Source organism: Telopea speciosissima, chromosome 5 (assembly GCF_018873765.1).
Source record: "Telopea speciosissima isolate NSW1024214 ecotype Mountain lineage chromosome 5, Tspe_v1, whole genome shotgun sequence".
Taxonomy (NCBI): Eukaryota; Viridiplantae; Streptophyta; class Magnoliopsida; order Proteales; family Proteaceae; genus Telopea; species Telopea speciosissima.
Window position 1 is genome coordinate 4,123,886 of NC_057920.1, and position 16,426 is coordinate 4,140,311.

The 16,426-nt window shown below is 46.3% G+C and overlaps 2 protein-coding genes across 2 annotated transcripts in view; both read left to right on the forward strand.

Annotated features, from left to right (window-relative positions):
• The first annotated feature begins 2,084 nt into the window (after positions 1-2,084).
• Positions 2,085-2,663, forward strand: LOC122661756. Its single transcript, XM_043857260.1, has 2 exons — positions 2,085-2,325; positions 2,413-2,663. Exons 1-2 carry the CDS (start codon positions 2,085-2,087, stop codon positions 2,661-2,663), a joined length of 492 nt encoding a protein of 163 aa, XP_043713195.1.
• A 9,715-nt stretch (positions 2,664-12,378) lies between these two features.
• LOC122661159 (protein SABRE) overlaps positions 12,379-16,426 on the forward strand; it is a 128,014-nt gene continuing 123,966 nt past the window's right edge. The window contains exon 1 of the mRNA XM_043856489.1: positions 12,379-12,715. Within this exon, the coding sequence (XP_043712424.1) occupies positions 12,645-12,715 (71 nt within the window). The 5' untranslated portion in view covers positions 12,379-12,644. The remainder of the gene's footprint in view (positions 12,716-16,426) is intronic.

The window sequence follows — 16,426 nt, forward strand, 5'->3', positions numbered from 1 at the left end:
ACTCGTCATTTCATGGGATAACACCAAGAAAGAAGGGGATAACCCTTGCGGCTTACGTAAGTCACTATGAGTCTATCATGGACCAACAGGGTCCGAGACTTTCGCCCACGTCACTCCTAATTAGGCACGTGGGAAGCAACGGATAAACATTATCTTCGAATTACACTCTCTAACGGTCTCACTCCACTCCGGGATTCCAGCTTTCCAATTCAGGCACAACTCGAACTCTCCACCACTTTAAATAAGGGAGGTAACACACGTCTAATCCATCTAAACACTCATTGAATTGACTATTGCTCAGAGATCTAACTTAAGCATTGGAGTGAGATCACCAGTGACGCCCGATACTCTCTGCTAATTTCTGTCTTACAGGAAGAGCTCACTCCAATAGGATTTCTGACGCAACAGTTTGGCGCCGTCTGTGGGAACGATATAATTCTCAAAGCCTTAGACTCTCTATCCAACTGAACTTGAGATCATGGCCGGAGAACCAAATGTTGTTCCATCCAATACTCAGGCCTCGCGGTGGTGGGAATGCAGGGAAGAAAACACAACAACGGTGGACGGCAACCACACCCGTCGATCCACCGCTACCAGTGGAGGGTCAGGCAGTGGGAACCCAACTGTTGGTAGCAACGGAGACTGGCAAAAACACTGTACAGGATTAAGGCCAGTCTAGCTGTGGCATCCAGGCGTTACCACCCCCGCCACTGCTGCCTCAGGGATTTGTCCCAGAGACAAATCCTAGTGCACCTGCCAACATCGGCCAAATCCAGGATCTATAACAGCAAGTCCTCAATCAGAATGGAGTCCTAAGGGACGTAGTTCGTGAGATGCAGGCGTTGAGGGCAGCTACTGTGGTGGCTGCTGTGGCCGTAGGCCTGCCCTCAATACCGATGCCACCTCCAGTGTCGGTACTGCCTCCAGTTCTCCCAAGGACTGCCCAGGAGAACCCGAGGCCAGCAAGAGATGACATGCGAGCATTAGGGAGTAGAGCAGGGTCATCGCACCCATCCAGGCGAGAACCACCTCCTCTGGGAGTAGTGTGTACGGGGAACCTGCCTACCAAGAGCAGGCCCTCGCGCATGGGAGAACAGTCAATCTCCATCGGACAGAGAACTCACAGCCGGTCCAAAAGAACTCATTCCAAGGCCTTAGACATACACACTGATCGGGTAGACCAACCAAAGTTACCCTGTCGAGACCTCAGGGATGAGTTGAATGCACATCGTGCAGGCACTGACGTCGTCAATAACTAGGTCGTAGAAAGCGAGCTTGACCGTAAGCTCAGAGAGATGAACACGAAGATCGCGGCCCTAGAGAGGGGGACAGCCCCAGAAGAAAGTTTTAGATCGGGCCAACATCCTTTCACGGTTGGACTCATGAGGGCTGAGCTACCTAAAGGCTTTAAACCCCCCACGTTTATGGCTTATGATGGCAAGGGCGATCCTAATGATCACATCAGTTACTTCAACGTCATGATGACGGTCTACGGTGGGTTCGACGTAGTGTCGTGTCGTTCTTTCCCCACCTCTCTCATTGGACCCGCATCGTTGTGGTTCGCAAAATTGAAGCCCAACTCAATCCGAAGCTTCACAGAGTTGGCCAAGGCCTTTGTCAGCCGCTTCCAGAGCAGTGTGAAGCAGAAAAAAATCACAGCCAACTTGCTGGCCATCAAGCAGTGATCTGAGGAGTCCATCAGAGATTATATCGCCTGCTTCAATGTGAAGAGCTTAGAGATCAAGGACCTGGACGATGCAATGGCCTTCAACGCCTTGCACAATGGAGTCACCAACCATGACCTAGTGAAGTCGCTTGCGCTAGACCCGATGATGACCATGCCACAGCTACTAGATCGCTGCTACCAATATGCCAACATGTTCGATATCATGAAGGAAAGAAAGGCAGTGGATGGCTAAGTCTCTGAGAAAAAGAGGGCAAGCGAGAAGGATGAGAAGAGGAAGGACACCAAGAGAGCGAGGTCAGACAAGGACCAAAGCCCTGACTACACCCCACTCAATGGCACCAGGACCAAGTTCCTCATAAAGGTCTGTGACCAGGGCCTACTGCAGTGGCCTAGACCAATGCTCTCAAATCCTGAGGATAGAAATAAGAACAAATACTGCAAGTTTTACAGGGATGTCGGGCACGACACCGAGGACTATAGACAATTGAAGAGAGAAATAGAAGATGTGATCCAGAAGGGTCACCTGAAGCGGTATGTGAAGGAAGACACAAAGGACAATCCCCGAGGTCATGACGCCATAAGAAACGACCGGGGAAGGGATGACAGAACTCGCAGAGGAGACGATCGAGATCGTCAAGGTAATCAATAAGACGATCAATGAGAGGTACGCAGAAACTGGGACGAGACCAATACGTCCACTGCACCTGCCATTCTCACCATCCTAGGAGGGCCAGGACAGGAGTCAGCCAGCAGAGCCAAGGCGAAAGCGACGTTCTTGGCCATGGTTGAAGTCCCCAAAAAGAAAGCACGCACTAAGCCCATGATTACCTTCTCAGACAAAGACATGGAGGGGATGAGCTGGCCACACAACGATGCTGTCGTGGTTCAGGCAGTTATAGCCAATAGATCGGTTCACAGGATACTGGTGGACACGGGGGCATCTGTAGATATGCTATCCTACGACGCGTACCTATAGTTTGGGTTCAAGCCGGGCACGTTGAAGCCTGAGTCATCACCCTTATACGGATTCTCAGGCGTACCAGCCCAGATCAAGGGGTCAGTAGAGCTCTGAATGACTGTGGGAACTGCACCGTGCCAGAAAACCATAAAAGTCAATTTCATGGTTGTTCGAGTGGCAACCACCTACAATGCCATACTGGGCAGACCCAGTTTGAACGAACTAGGAGCAGTAGTCTCCACAAAACACTTGAAGGTCAAGTTTTTCACTCCTAACAGTATAGGGAAATGCCAAATGGAGCAGAAGAAGGGCCGGGAGTGCCACACTGCATTCTTAAAAGGCATTAAGGACAACTACAGAGGAACAACCTATCAGGTGGAGGTCACGGATAACTGCAAAGAAGATAAGCGCTATCAGCGAGGTGAACGAGTGGAGGAGCTGGTAGAGGTCCCATTGGATGAACATAACCCTACAAGGACTGTAAAAATTGGGTCCTCACTAAGTAAAGAAGAGGCGAAGGAGCTCACCGCGTTCCTACAGAAGAACAAGGACGTGTTTGCTTGGTTAGCAGCTGACATGCCAGGCATACCCCATCACATTGCCAAGCATGCCCTGCAGGTGGACCCCAACAGAAAGCCAGTACAACAAAAAAGAAGAACGTTCACACCGGAGCGACAGACCGTAATGAAAGAAGAAATTAAAAAGTTGAAGGCATCCAGTTTCATTAGGGAAGAACAATTCCCCACTTGGTTGGTAAACATGGTGATGGTCCCTAAGCCTAATGGAAAATGGAGGATCTGTGTGGACTACACCAACCTCAATAAGGCATGCCCTAAAGATGAATACCCATTACCAAGAATCGACCTCTTGATAGATGCGACAGCAGGACATGAAAGGTTAAGCTTCATGGATGCTTACTCCGGGTATAACCAGATCCTGATGAAAGAGGGGGATGAAGGGTACACTGCTTTTCGATCAGACCAGGAAAACTTCTGCTACCTGGTGATGCCATTTGGGTTGAAGAACGCAGGAGCAAGCTACCAAAGAATGGTGAACAAGATCTTCAAAGCCCAGATAAGCAGAAACATGGAGGTATGCATGGACGATATGCTAGTAAAGAGCATCAAAGCCCAGGATCACCTAGCCGATCTGGACGAGGCATTCTAAGTATTACGTGCTCACCAGATGAAGCTAAATCCGGCCAAATGCGCCTTCAGGGTCAACTTGGGTAAATTCATAGGTTACATGGTGTCCCAAAGAGGAATCGAAGCCAACCCAGCAAAGATCAAGGCAATACAGGAGATGAGCCCGCCCAGAACGGTTCACGAGGTACAAAGGTTGAATGGAAGGATCGTGACACTAGCATGCTTCGTGTCATGTTTGGGAGACAAATGCCTGCCTTTCTTCAAAACCTTGAAGAATCTGAAGGATGTGAAGGGTTTCGAGTGGACTGAAGAATGTCAAAAAGCTTTCGAAGACCTCAAAGCTTACCTCACCAACCCACCGCTCCTGACGCGTCCAGTACCAAAAAAAGAGCTGCTCTTGTACCTGGCAACATCACCAGTAGCGGTAAGTGCCACCCTGGTGAGAGAAGAGGATGGAATTCAAAAGCCGGTATACTATGTCAGTCACGTCCTGCTAGACACAGAAACTCGCTACTCCAAGATCAAGAAGCTTGCATTCGCACTGGTGAAAGCAACCCAGAAGCTAAGGCCGTACTTCCAAGCTTATCCAATAGCGGTCATGACTGACCAACCCTTGAAAAAGGCACTCCATAAGCCTGACATATCTGGGAGATTAACAACCTGGGTAGTAGAGCTGAGCGAATATCAGATCGAGTATAAGCCTAGAACGGCTATCAAGGGGCAAGCCTTGGCGAACTTCGTGGTTGAATGTATGTAGAACGAGAACGAGCAAGAGCGGGAGGGCACGACAAAGGCAGAGCCCAGCCCGAAGTCATCCTGGACCATGTTAGTAGATGGGTCAAGTAAAGCAGAGGTCAGGGGAGTTGGCTTCATCTTAACAAGTCCTGAAGGCTTCAAGATACAGTTCGCGTTACTGCTGAATGACCCTGCCTCAAACAACGAGGCCGAGTACGAAGCATTGATCGCAGGACTGAGGACTGCCAGGGCCATATGGGTCAAAAGGCTAGCCGTACGGGCTTACTCACAACCATATTGATCGTGAATCAGGTCGACGGGGACTATGAAGCCAAGGACGATCGAATGGTAGCATATTTGAAAGAAGCCAAGAAGTTAGTAAGTTCGTTCGAAATGTTCGAGGTAAGTAGGGTGCCACGCAGCTAGAACGAGAAAGCGGATGCGCTCTCACGACTATCCAAAGAAGAGTTGGCCCAGCTCGATGGCTCAATATATATTGAGTAGCTCGATGCACCCTCCCACTTAGTTCGAGAGGTCGCGCAGGCCGAGATCGGGCCTAACTGGATGGACCCAATTATCGCATACTTACTAGATGATGTCTTACCCAAAGATAAGGTCGAAGCCCGTAAGGTTCAAGGTCTAGCAGCACGGTACACGCTGATAGAGAACAAGCTATACAAAAGGTCAGTTTCTGGTCCATTGCTGAAATGTCTGACTCCCACACAAGCTCTGAACGCCCTAGCAGAAGTGCACCAAGGCATATGTGGAAGTCACATGGGGGGAAGGCATTTGGCTTACAAAATACTGAGAACATGGCTCTAATGGCCCAACATGCAAAAGGAAGCGATTCAGTACGTAAGAAGATGCGAGCCTTGCCAAAAGTTCATGGACATACCACGACAACCCGCTACAAAACTAGCTTCCATACTTAGTCTAATCCCCTTCGGCATGTGGGGGATGGATATACTGGGCAACTTCACCCCGGCCTCAGGGGGAAGAAAATATCTCATGGTTGCCGTAGATTACTTCACCAAATGGGTAGAGGCAGAGCCGTTAGCAAAGATTACGCGGCAACAGATGGAAAATTCTTTAGAGATAGAATTATCTATAGATTTGGCCTACCAAAGATACTGGTGACAGACAATGGGAAGCAGTTTGACAACCCATAGTTTGGAGCGTTCTGTGTCCAATACGGCATCGAACACCGAATGACCTTAGTTGTATATCCCCAGGCAAATAGTCAAGCAGAAATTACCAACCGTACCCTACTCACAGGAGTAAAAAGAAGGCTAACTGAAGCAAAAGGAAGGTGGGTAGATGAGCTCCTCAGCGTATTATGGTCATATCAAACCACCGTTTGAACACCCACGGGGGAAAGCCCGTTCCGGCTTACCTATGGGACAGAAGCACTGGCTCCGGTTGAAGTTGTAGTGGGATCATTGAGAAGTCTACACTTCAACAAAAGAACATACCAGGACGGGCTGAGAGCCAACCTGGAATTCCTAGATGAAGTCAGAGAGGACACGTTGATGAGGAACGTGGCTTACAAGCAGAGAACAACCTGCTACTATAATTCCAAGGTTAAGGAAAGGACATGCCGAGCTGGCGACTTAGTGTTGCGAAAAGTAAGTGCCTCCAAACCACAATAGCAGGGCAAGTTGGACGTGAACTAGGAAGGACCATATATGGTCTCCAAGCAAATAAGGCCAGGGACCTATCGCTTGAAGACCCCAAGGGGCAACAAGCTACCACGACCCTGAAATTCAGAAAACCTAAAATTTTTTTACCGGTAAGTGGTCGTTGTAAGCAATTACTTTGATTAATAAATATCAGTTCGTGCTTCGTGCAAATTTTATAACAAAAGTCTAGCTTATAGAGTTAGCATGAAAGACTGATCTCATTGGTCAGCACGAAAGTCTAGCTCACAGAGTTAGCATGAAAGACTGATCTCATTGGTCTGCATGAAAGTCTAGTTCGAAGAGTTAGCACGAAAGGCTGATCTATTAGGTCAGCAAGAAAGTCTAGCTAGCAGGGATAGCACCAAGGCCTAGGTCATTATACCAGCACCAAAGAACTAGCAATACAGAAGTCTTAACCTCGAGGATAGCAGAAAAGTGCTTGCTAAATGATAGCTCATGCAAAGAAAGGAAAAAAGTAAGTAAAAAATAAAAGAATCTTTTATTAATGTTTCTGTACAGTACAGGTACATAGAAAGATTGAGATATACAAGGACAGTTACAGAGATCGTTTTATGATACAGATTCATCTCCTTAAAAGGAGAAAATGTGGCAAACTAAAGCCCATCAGCGACGTGAGTCCAAGGGAGACCATCTTGGAGCTCAAACAAAAGAAGGCTGATGAAGCACAAGCACCAGGGGCCGCCAAGTGTGAGACAGGAGTAGCATAACAACAACATCGGATAGATCGATACTGAGCTCATCAAAAGCTTCTGTCACTGAGCGACCCCGAGAATCAGAAGTAGACCGCCGGGTCAAATGGGACTCACCATATAGATGCTCTGGGACCCAAGAAGCTTAGTCATCACCTCTCTACCTCCACCAGGAGTGAAGACCTTGAAGAACAGGAGTGGACTATGACCTTAAGTCCTCCGATGCACCTGATAGTTCCACATCGCAACCTGCCAAATACGTTAATAATGAAATAGGGCAGGGAGCGGTCTCCTCAAGATTCTCCACCCCTTTGATATAACCCCACCACTCCAATGAGATTGGTATGGAAGGAAACACAAAGGGGATGCCCCACGACCAATCACCTGAGGGACAAGGTATGTCGATCGAGGATTGAAGCTGTGAGGGCCAATGTCGATGGAAGATTGAAGCCGAAAACAACACCAACGAAGGGATCAAACTCCCAGAATTTGTAGCCTCTGTACCTGAAAAAACGGCGAAGCCATACATGGGCAAAGAAACGTAAACCCCAAAGTAGGAAGAGAAGCAGCAAAGTAGCAAAAGAAACCATAATTCTGTGAACGATGCAAAGGTTGAAAGACTCAGTCCCTATTTAAAGAGGAAAGGCGAAGGTTCGAAGGCCCAAATTGCTCGAGAGATGAATTAAGCCCTGAGCCACGTGGTCTAGTCCCATTGGCTCATGCTTCCCGTAGATGTTGGAAAAGATACGGACACCGAAGAGTGACGGTTCAAAGTCCAGAGCCACGTAAATGTTGAATCACGTCGTGGACCACATGGCCATATTCTACTGGCCTCACGCCTCTCTAAGAAGTTAAGAGTGGCACGGATACACAAGGCACGTGTCCAACCCCCATTGGCTTGAGGTCTCTCCAAGAAACTCAAAGAGCGTCATTATCGAGAAAGCAGTTCAAAAGTCGGCTCTCATAAATGGCAAGAGAAATCAAAGGTTAACTGAAAAGGAAAGACAATAAAGGCTTACTTTGAAAATTCGCAGAGAATATTTGGAAAAGGTTCAACATCATAATAATGCTTACGTTATAAAAAAAGATGAAGCGTCGTAAGGAAATCAATTTCAAAGGGTTAGGCAGGAAAACCTGGCCCAATAAGGTGATAAGGGGACTATGACCTAAGAGGACAACTAGCTCGTGTAAAAAATACGAAGAAAACAGAGAAAAGTACTTGCTCCAACACTTAGAGAAAATATGTTTCATAGATGGCAAGCTGAATATTTACATGTCAAAAAGAAAAAAAAAAAAAAAAAAAAAAGGAGAAAAGGGGAAAACATTGGGATTCTCAATTTTTGGTTGGAGGATCGGAGGCAATAACCGCACTTGTTGAAGATAAGTCAGCTGGAGGAGGGTCCAGAGTAGGATCCACAGGGGCCAAGGTCGTGTCCGCTAGAGGAGGAACATGCTGAACAAGTTCGTCTGCGAAGAGCGTGACAGTGGCAGACATTGGAGCAGGGAGGTCGTCTATGACCACTTGATCCTCCATGGCCTCTGACATGTCCGGGGTCGCCGGCACAGGAGGAATATAATAGTTGAAGCCAAAGAAGTCGTAGCTAAGGGTCATCTCGAGAACGTGCTCCACGATATCATCGACTCCAGCCCTATAGCCCTTGCGACTCACCTCCTTCATGCGATCTTTCAACTCATCCGAAGACTTAAAGGCCCTCAGGGCTACCCTAACAGCATCTTCAATCACTTGAGGTTGTCGCTTTTGAAAAGCAACAAAATCCCCCAAAATGGAATCAGTTTTTCACCTCTCCATGGCGGTCTAGTTTTTTGCCAGCTTTAGCTGTGTCTCCAGCTCCTCAATGCGCCCAGTAAAAGATTTGACCGCATCCTCGTGGCCCTTAGCCGCCTCAGTCAAGGTGGAGATGGTGGTCCCAGCGACTACCGTCTACTCCTCCGCAGCCACTCTCATCTTTTTCTCCTCCTTATGAGAGGTGGACAGGCTCGCTACACACCATTGTAGCTCACTCACTCCCCGAGTAACCTACATAGAGTAGAACGATATCAGAAGTGCCCTGAGCAAACTAAGGAAGGAATCATCTTGGCCCGAGGCTTACCCTGGCGAAATCCAGCACAAACGAATTAAGGAGTTCATCATCTGGCCGAGCACGAAAATCATCGATGTCCCCGGGAGGCCTATGATCCATCAACTCCCCAGCAACACGAGGAGAATGGAGGGAGGAATATCCCTCATAGACCTCCCACTGAAACTGGAGGCGCTTCTTCCCCTTGAGAGGAGGCCGAACGCCCATCTCACCCTTGCCAGATCTCCCCTTGGTGAGATCCTAGGGAGCTGTCCTTGAAGCTTTTGAGACCTGGACAGTCTCCTCCGGGGATCCAACACTTCGTGTAACTCTTTTCGAGGAAGGGTAAGAGCTCGCCACATCTTCGCGCATCCTCTTCTCAGGGACCTTGGGCGGAAGAGCCTTACTGAACTTCTCTGCCTGCTCCTTCCCCTTGGAGGAGGCTTCCTGCCTCTTCTGACCACTATCGGAGGACGCCGAACCCCCTATAAAAATGCTAGGGAGTGAAGGGTGAGGTGAACGCCCAGATTGCTTCTCTAAGGCCTTTTGTCTGGCCAATACGGCCTCTCCACGAAGCTCGTTGACATCCGGTTCATAATCTACTGGAAAAAAGAAAAATTCAGGTAAAAAACAACTCGTGGCTGTTAAGAAAACAAGTTCTCTAGGGTAGGGACTCACCCCGCGCTGAGCTCAGTCCGTGTTCAATCAGCAGACCCTCGTTTGCCAGACCACGCACGGCGAAGACTGTGTCCTGTACCACAAGCTCGAGAGACTGGTAATCATATGAGCTCAGCATGGGGACCTGGTTCACTGATCGTAGTCGTACAGATCTCAACTCCACTCTAAAGGGATTGCCCTCAATACATGCAAAGAAAAAGTGATCTTTCCACTTCTTCGCAGAGTCATGCATATGAGACACAAACGCCTTAGGTCTGTTTGACCCCGTTGTACTACGCAGGGCCAGGTAGAACCACTCGCCGCCGGTCAGCTTCAGGTGGTAGTAATAAAGAAAAAGCGCCCATGAGGCCTCACGGCCAAGCTGGGCGAAATACAAGTAGAAGCCAGGGAGGTGCTTCCAAGCATTTGCCACTAACCGGCCTAGAGAAATCTGAAAGCGGTCTAACACTTCCAGAATAAAGTGATGGACGGGGAATCGTAAGCCACACCAAAAGGCGACCTCTTACACACATACAGTGTTCGGCCGTGGGGTGTTCGCCCTCTCGGCTCTTGTAGGAACCTATGTCTCCACCCGTGGGGGAAAGCTGTACTGAGTTTGAAGAGCAGCCAGGGAATCCACAATCATGGTACTTTCAAAGGCTGCTATACTGGTAGGTCTCACCAGGGCCTCGTCCTCTTCATCAATACCAGAGGCACCGCCGCCATCGGCAGTATGCTCTACTAAAATCTCAGTCGACACTGGCCCGTTGCTGGACTGAGCGGCGAAGCCCTGGGTTAGGCGTTGGGCCGGGCAGTAAACCTCTTTGACCCAAAGAGTGCAGATCGCTCCTCTTGGGTCCCCTCGGAACTCACTTCGGGGTCAGAACCCCCACTCATTTCGGCAGCATTGCCAGAATCCTTGTTAGACTTCGATGAAGGAGAAGACATGACTAAAGAGTAACTTACTGATAAAGAGTGGTAGAGATCGAGAGCGAAGGATGCAATATGATCGGAGCACGTGACGAATGTTCGCGAAGGAGAAACTCCACCAGAAGAGCGCGAGAATCCTTGAACACGATGGTCGCCGCAATAAACGCAGCGGCGACAACAGGAAGCACAGAGAGTAAAAATCCCTAAAATGAACGAAAGACAGTAAAAGATTGCTGTAAAAAAGTGAAGTTCCAATTTATAAAGAAGAGGGAACGCTTCCAAATCCAATGGCCAAGAGACGCGACCCATCGAATGGCCGAAGGAAGCCAACGCTTGGGAAGGCTCAAGGTAATTAAAGCTCAAGCCACGTGGCTGAAATGTAATGGGGGGCTTAGTGAAATGAAGATCGACCAACGGTAGGCCTAGCCCATAGGTCATAATGCCTACGAACACGCATCTGTACCAAGAAGGAACGTCAAGCGTCGCCTCGAATCAAGGCATATTTAGGGTTTTAGCCACGTGTCAAAAGACAGCTGGAGTGACAAATCACACTCAGCCGCCTAATTGTCGAGGCACGTGTGCCAGAGTAATTGTCATAAAGCGAAATGAACCTGACCCCCCTGAACGCCCACGTTCAGTGGAGTGGGGGCTCATGTTGGGATATGGAAATGGGCTAGATAAGGATGAGCTATAGAGGTCGTGAAGCCAGGTCCAGGCCACGAGCTCATCGATCGCAAGGCGGGGTGCGCGTAACTCGTCATTTCATGGGATAACACCAAGAAAGAAGTGGATAACCCTTGCGGCTTACGTAAGTCACTATGAGTCTATCATGGACCAACAGGGTCCGAGACTTTGCCCACGTCACGCCTAATCAGGCGCGTGGGAAGCAACGGATAAACATTATCTCCGAATTACACTCTCCAACAGTCTCACTCCACTCTGGGATTCCAGTTTTCCAATTCAGGCACAACTCGAACTCTCCACCACCTTAAATAAGGGAGGTAACACAAGTCTAATCCATCTAAACACTCATTGAATTGACTATTGCTCAGAGATCTAACTTAAGCATTGGAGTGAGATCACCGGCGACGCCCGGTACTCTCTGCTAATTTCTGTCTTGCAAGAAGAGCTCGCTCCAGCAGGATTTCTGACGGAACAAGATCATTTCCTATAAAACCATTGGTAATTAGGTTATCTATAATTCTATATTTTTTTTGGATTAAGAGCTTGTATAATAGTTGGGGGGGGGGGGGAATTAGGGATAGGCCCCAAGGTGGTTTTAACTCATGACCTCTTATTTGAGGAATTGGTCTTTTGCCAACTGAGCTTTTGCCAACTGAGCTGACCTCTTGGGGCTATCTATAATTCTATATTAAGACTTGCTCATAGAAGAGAGCCTTTCCCAAACGGCAGTATGGGATATCTTTGTGTAATATTTTTGGATTGACTGAAAGGGGAAAAAACTGGTAAGCGTGTAGGACAGTTGGAAGTTGTTACGGGTTAGGGTTAGGGGTAGGTTTGCCATTTCAAGCATTGTGTGGTTTAAGAAGGAAGACGAACTTTGTTCCGGTAAAAGGAAGATGAGCGCCTCAGAGCAAGGCTCGCCTGCACGTACGCTCGACACTTGTTCAATATATTTTTGGTAGAAGTTGTTGACATAAATAGCCTTATATTGCACAAGCATCGAGCACGGAGCGTACGTGCAACGTGCAAGCGAGCCGGCCTCGTGCGCCCCATATATCAAACTGCTGGGGGTGCGCCCAAATCAGTCCCCCCTATTTTCAGAGGACCACCGATCCGCAGGTTCATATATAAGAGAAGATCGCGGATCGAAATCATTGCGTTTAAATAACTGTCCCGTCGATCTCGATGCCTGAAAGATGGATTCATTTGCAATTTTGTATCAGGGAACTTCGATTTTGTGGAGCTGGTAATGGAAGTTAGGTTTTCTGGTCCTTTCGATATGAGGGAATGTGGAAGAGTTGTCCTTTCAATTATTTGAATTGCGACGAATCAATTCCAGAAGAAAGATTATTCGACTTTGAGGAGAAATTCGTAGGTGGAAATGGCGTTGTCGCCTGTCAGGTTCCTGTTCGGCTTGTTGATCATTTCAGTCATCGCATGGATCATCTTCATGTAAGTCATTGAATTTCATCACATTCTTTTACCACAGAACGAAAAGAAAGTGAATTTCAATTCAATTAGTGTAGAATTAAATTTACTGCATTTTTCGGTTGTTATCTGGATTTTGTTGAGAACAGTGATCAATTCGATATAATTTTTGTTTTGTTTAAAATTTTGTCTTGGCCTGTCATTCTGTTTAGTACGAATGTATGACAGTGAAGGTGTTTTAGTCGAGTTTTATTTTATGTTATTTTCCAATTGTAGCAAAACATTATTACACTTAAGATGATACATTTCCTTCCAGAAAGAAAGGGAGGGGGGGGGGGAGAGAATGATCAATATCTATTGATTTCATAAATCACACTTAGTTCGCATTCTTCACTGGTTGATTGAATGGAATGGATCAAATAGACTGATGTTCCTGAGCAATGAGAAATTTATACTTTCAGAAATCTCACGTACTACCGTACCATAAACAATGTGACATACAGAAAAAAGACACATGAGCGAGTGGTGTATGTCTTCCATAAGAAAAATGTAAAGTAATCCAATCCTCGGATGAAACAGAATCGTACAAATAATCAGTATAGGAAAAGAAACAATGGGAAACAGTGTTCTGAGAAAATGCCAAACAAGTTTTAGGATGTTTGGGTCTGGGGACTAAGTTAACAAACATTAGTTGCTGTTTTGGATGTAAGGTTGTTTCACTTATTGCTAAGGCATCAGAGATCACTAACAGTACAATCACTTTCAGTCAATTTATGTGGATGGTTTTAATTATTTATTGAGTTTTAGAAGAGGCGTTGCATTTAATATATCAGAATAAGACTTCGATTTCCATGTTCCCGTGGTTATGCGATATGCACAAACATCTATTTCTGAACAGACACATCAAACAAGAGGCAATCAGTGGAGTTAGATTGTAGCAGTTCGAGCTCAGCCATCGCAAGCTCTGATGAAATATCAAAGATGGAAGACAGAGAAAAAGACAATATCAGTGATGATATGAGTGGATGCTCAACAGCTTAGGCTCAGAGATTTCGGATACCGGAGATTCTATTATGCTCACCTCCTCTCAAGAAGGGAAGAGTAGCTCCAAAATGGTCATCACCGAGGTCATATGGTGTTGTGATTCTGTCGAATCGCCGGAATTGAGCTCAGCATCAACCATTTGACCGACGCTCAACTGGGTGATATGGTCATGGTCCTCTCCCTCAGTCGATTTAGCCTGCAAAAAAAAAAAAAAGAAAAAAAGTAAACCTAGAAATAATAAACTAAGAGCACAGTTCTCACCTTCTTTCTCACGGTGAAAGAGGCACAGACATTTAAACATGAACACATCAACCTTCTGTCTCTTTTTACCTTTCCTTTGTACCATATATATCTTTCTCAATTATAAGCTCTGAGGCAAGAAAAAAGGAGATGCGCAGAAAACCAATTAATATACTCTTCTCATTACTACTGCTGTGAGCCCTGTTCTTGGTTTTCCGAGTAGTGCCATGGCTGCAGCTCTTGAATGCTGGTCTAGTCGGACCAGTACTGACAAAGACTTAGTAGGGCAGGTTCTAATGAAAACTCGAGACACATCAGAGGTTTTCTCAGCAGCTTCCCCTACACAGCCAGGCAAAGAATCATCGGTTGTACAGAAAAGATTGCGGAGGCTGAGCCGCAGTGTGACTGAAGCGATAACTATGCTCAAGAACACTTTGAAGAATGTAAATCTTCATCAGCAATTGCAGGGCGAGGTTGAGGGATACGTGGTGGTGGGGGCCGCTGGGATTGCAAGAGGAAGAGAAGAAGAAGAGGAGGGGATAGGAACTAGGAAGCTGCATTTAGGAGGGGGTGGGTAATGTAGTCCTATATAGGCAAGGCCTAATAGGAGCCAGGTAAGACCAGAGTTCTGGAACTGTTTGCTAATTAGGCATATTTGGGGCTGTTTAGGGTAAAACTAGGGTTAGGTTTAAGAATTTGGGTAAGGATTGTATATGGTTTTTGTATGCAGGTTTAGGGGATTATTATGGTATAAAGAAAATAGGATTTGGATAGATTTAGAAATTCTGCAAATCTAGGGTTAGGATTAGGGTTTTGGTTTTAGGTTCTAGGCTGTAAACTAGGGTTTAGAGTGGGGTTTTGAGGCTGGGTTTCTGGTCGAGTGTAGCTGGCAGTGGGGGAATGGTTCGATCAGAATTTAGAGGTGTTCTGATGGTTAAATAGGTATGGACAGAATTTAGAATGTTTTTAGGGTTTTTGGGTTTTGTGGGAGATGAGGGATGGTCAGATTGGGTTCACAGTTGGATCGAGTGTAGGAGGGAGAGAGAGAGATGTCTGCTGAAAGTTTGGGACAGATCTGATGGTTGGAAGGTGGTTGCTTGAATTTCAAGTTACGGATCGAATGGGGGGAAGTTGCAGGTTTAATGGAGGCTAGGGTTTGATGGATGGAGGGGGGTTTGGATGTTGTCTAATGAAGGGAATGCTGGGTAGATTGTGAAGGCTAGGGTTGGAGGATTAGAAGAAGAAAGTAATTGCAGAATTAAATATACTAATTACTTGAGTAACACTGATCTCCAACAGTAGCAGATTGAAGAAGAGCTAAGAGAGGACCTCCCGATCTACAAGATGAAAGGAGTCACTGGGGATTCCAGTCCTTCAATCCTTGATATGACTCACAAGGGGGGGTCTTGGTATGACTCACAAGACTGGATCTCATAGGAGAGAATAGCAGCAACAAAGACAGCAAGCATAAAGCTGAGTTTTTATTAATCAAAATTCGTATTCAATGCTGGCCTCCCTTACAAACTTATATAGAAGACTCAAAACTAGACTTAGACACTAAAAAAGAAAGGCCTAACCCTATCCTTAACCTATTAGCTAACTTAAACTGACTAGGAAACTGAAATAGACTCAAAATAGAGTTCTAATCAGCCCAACTAAACAACTAAAAGAAAAACTAATAAAATCACTTAAATTGAACCATTGGTTGAACCGGTTCAATTTAAAACACCAAATAAAGAGCTAATTATGGAAATAAAACTAAGTATGAGAGCTAATCCCGTATGCAACTTGTTTACCCATATTTTAGGCTCATAAAAGTGGCCTATTACATTAGAAACCCATGGGATCAAAGGCCCAACATATATGTAACCCAACCTTAGACTTATTCCTAATAAAAGAAGCCCAGCTTGGTGATAAATCTGCATCAACTCTCCCCAACTTGAAAAAATTCATCCTCGAATTTTGTAGTGATGAGGGGGAATCAACATGTGATCAGTCACTTTGACAATCCCCAAACATATTTTCGGTGAAGCAGGAACATTGGGGATAAAATCTTCAAGGCGTGGAGCTTTCTCTTTGAAGAACCATGGTGGCATAACAAACTCTATGTGTTCGTTTTTTGAATCAGTAGTGATTGTGAATGTCCTGTCCATAGAGTCTTCAGTGTTAGCAACCTTTGCATCTAATACTTGAGACACAAATTCCACCTCTTAAAAAACAGCATCTTGAATGCCAATAATTTCTTGTGGAGTGTTCTCAACCACCTCTTCATCTTCTGTTGTTTCAGCCTTGTCTACTTTGCTCTCTTTAGTGTAGACCTCTTCAGTAATTTCTTCTACCATTGTGTTTTGGACCTCTACATCAATTTGATGGCCGAGCTTCTCAACCATGATCTCAACTACTGGTTTAGCTATAGGTTCTTGAATCTCTTCAACACAAACCGCCTTAGTA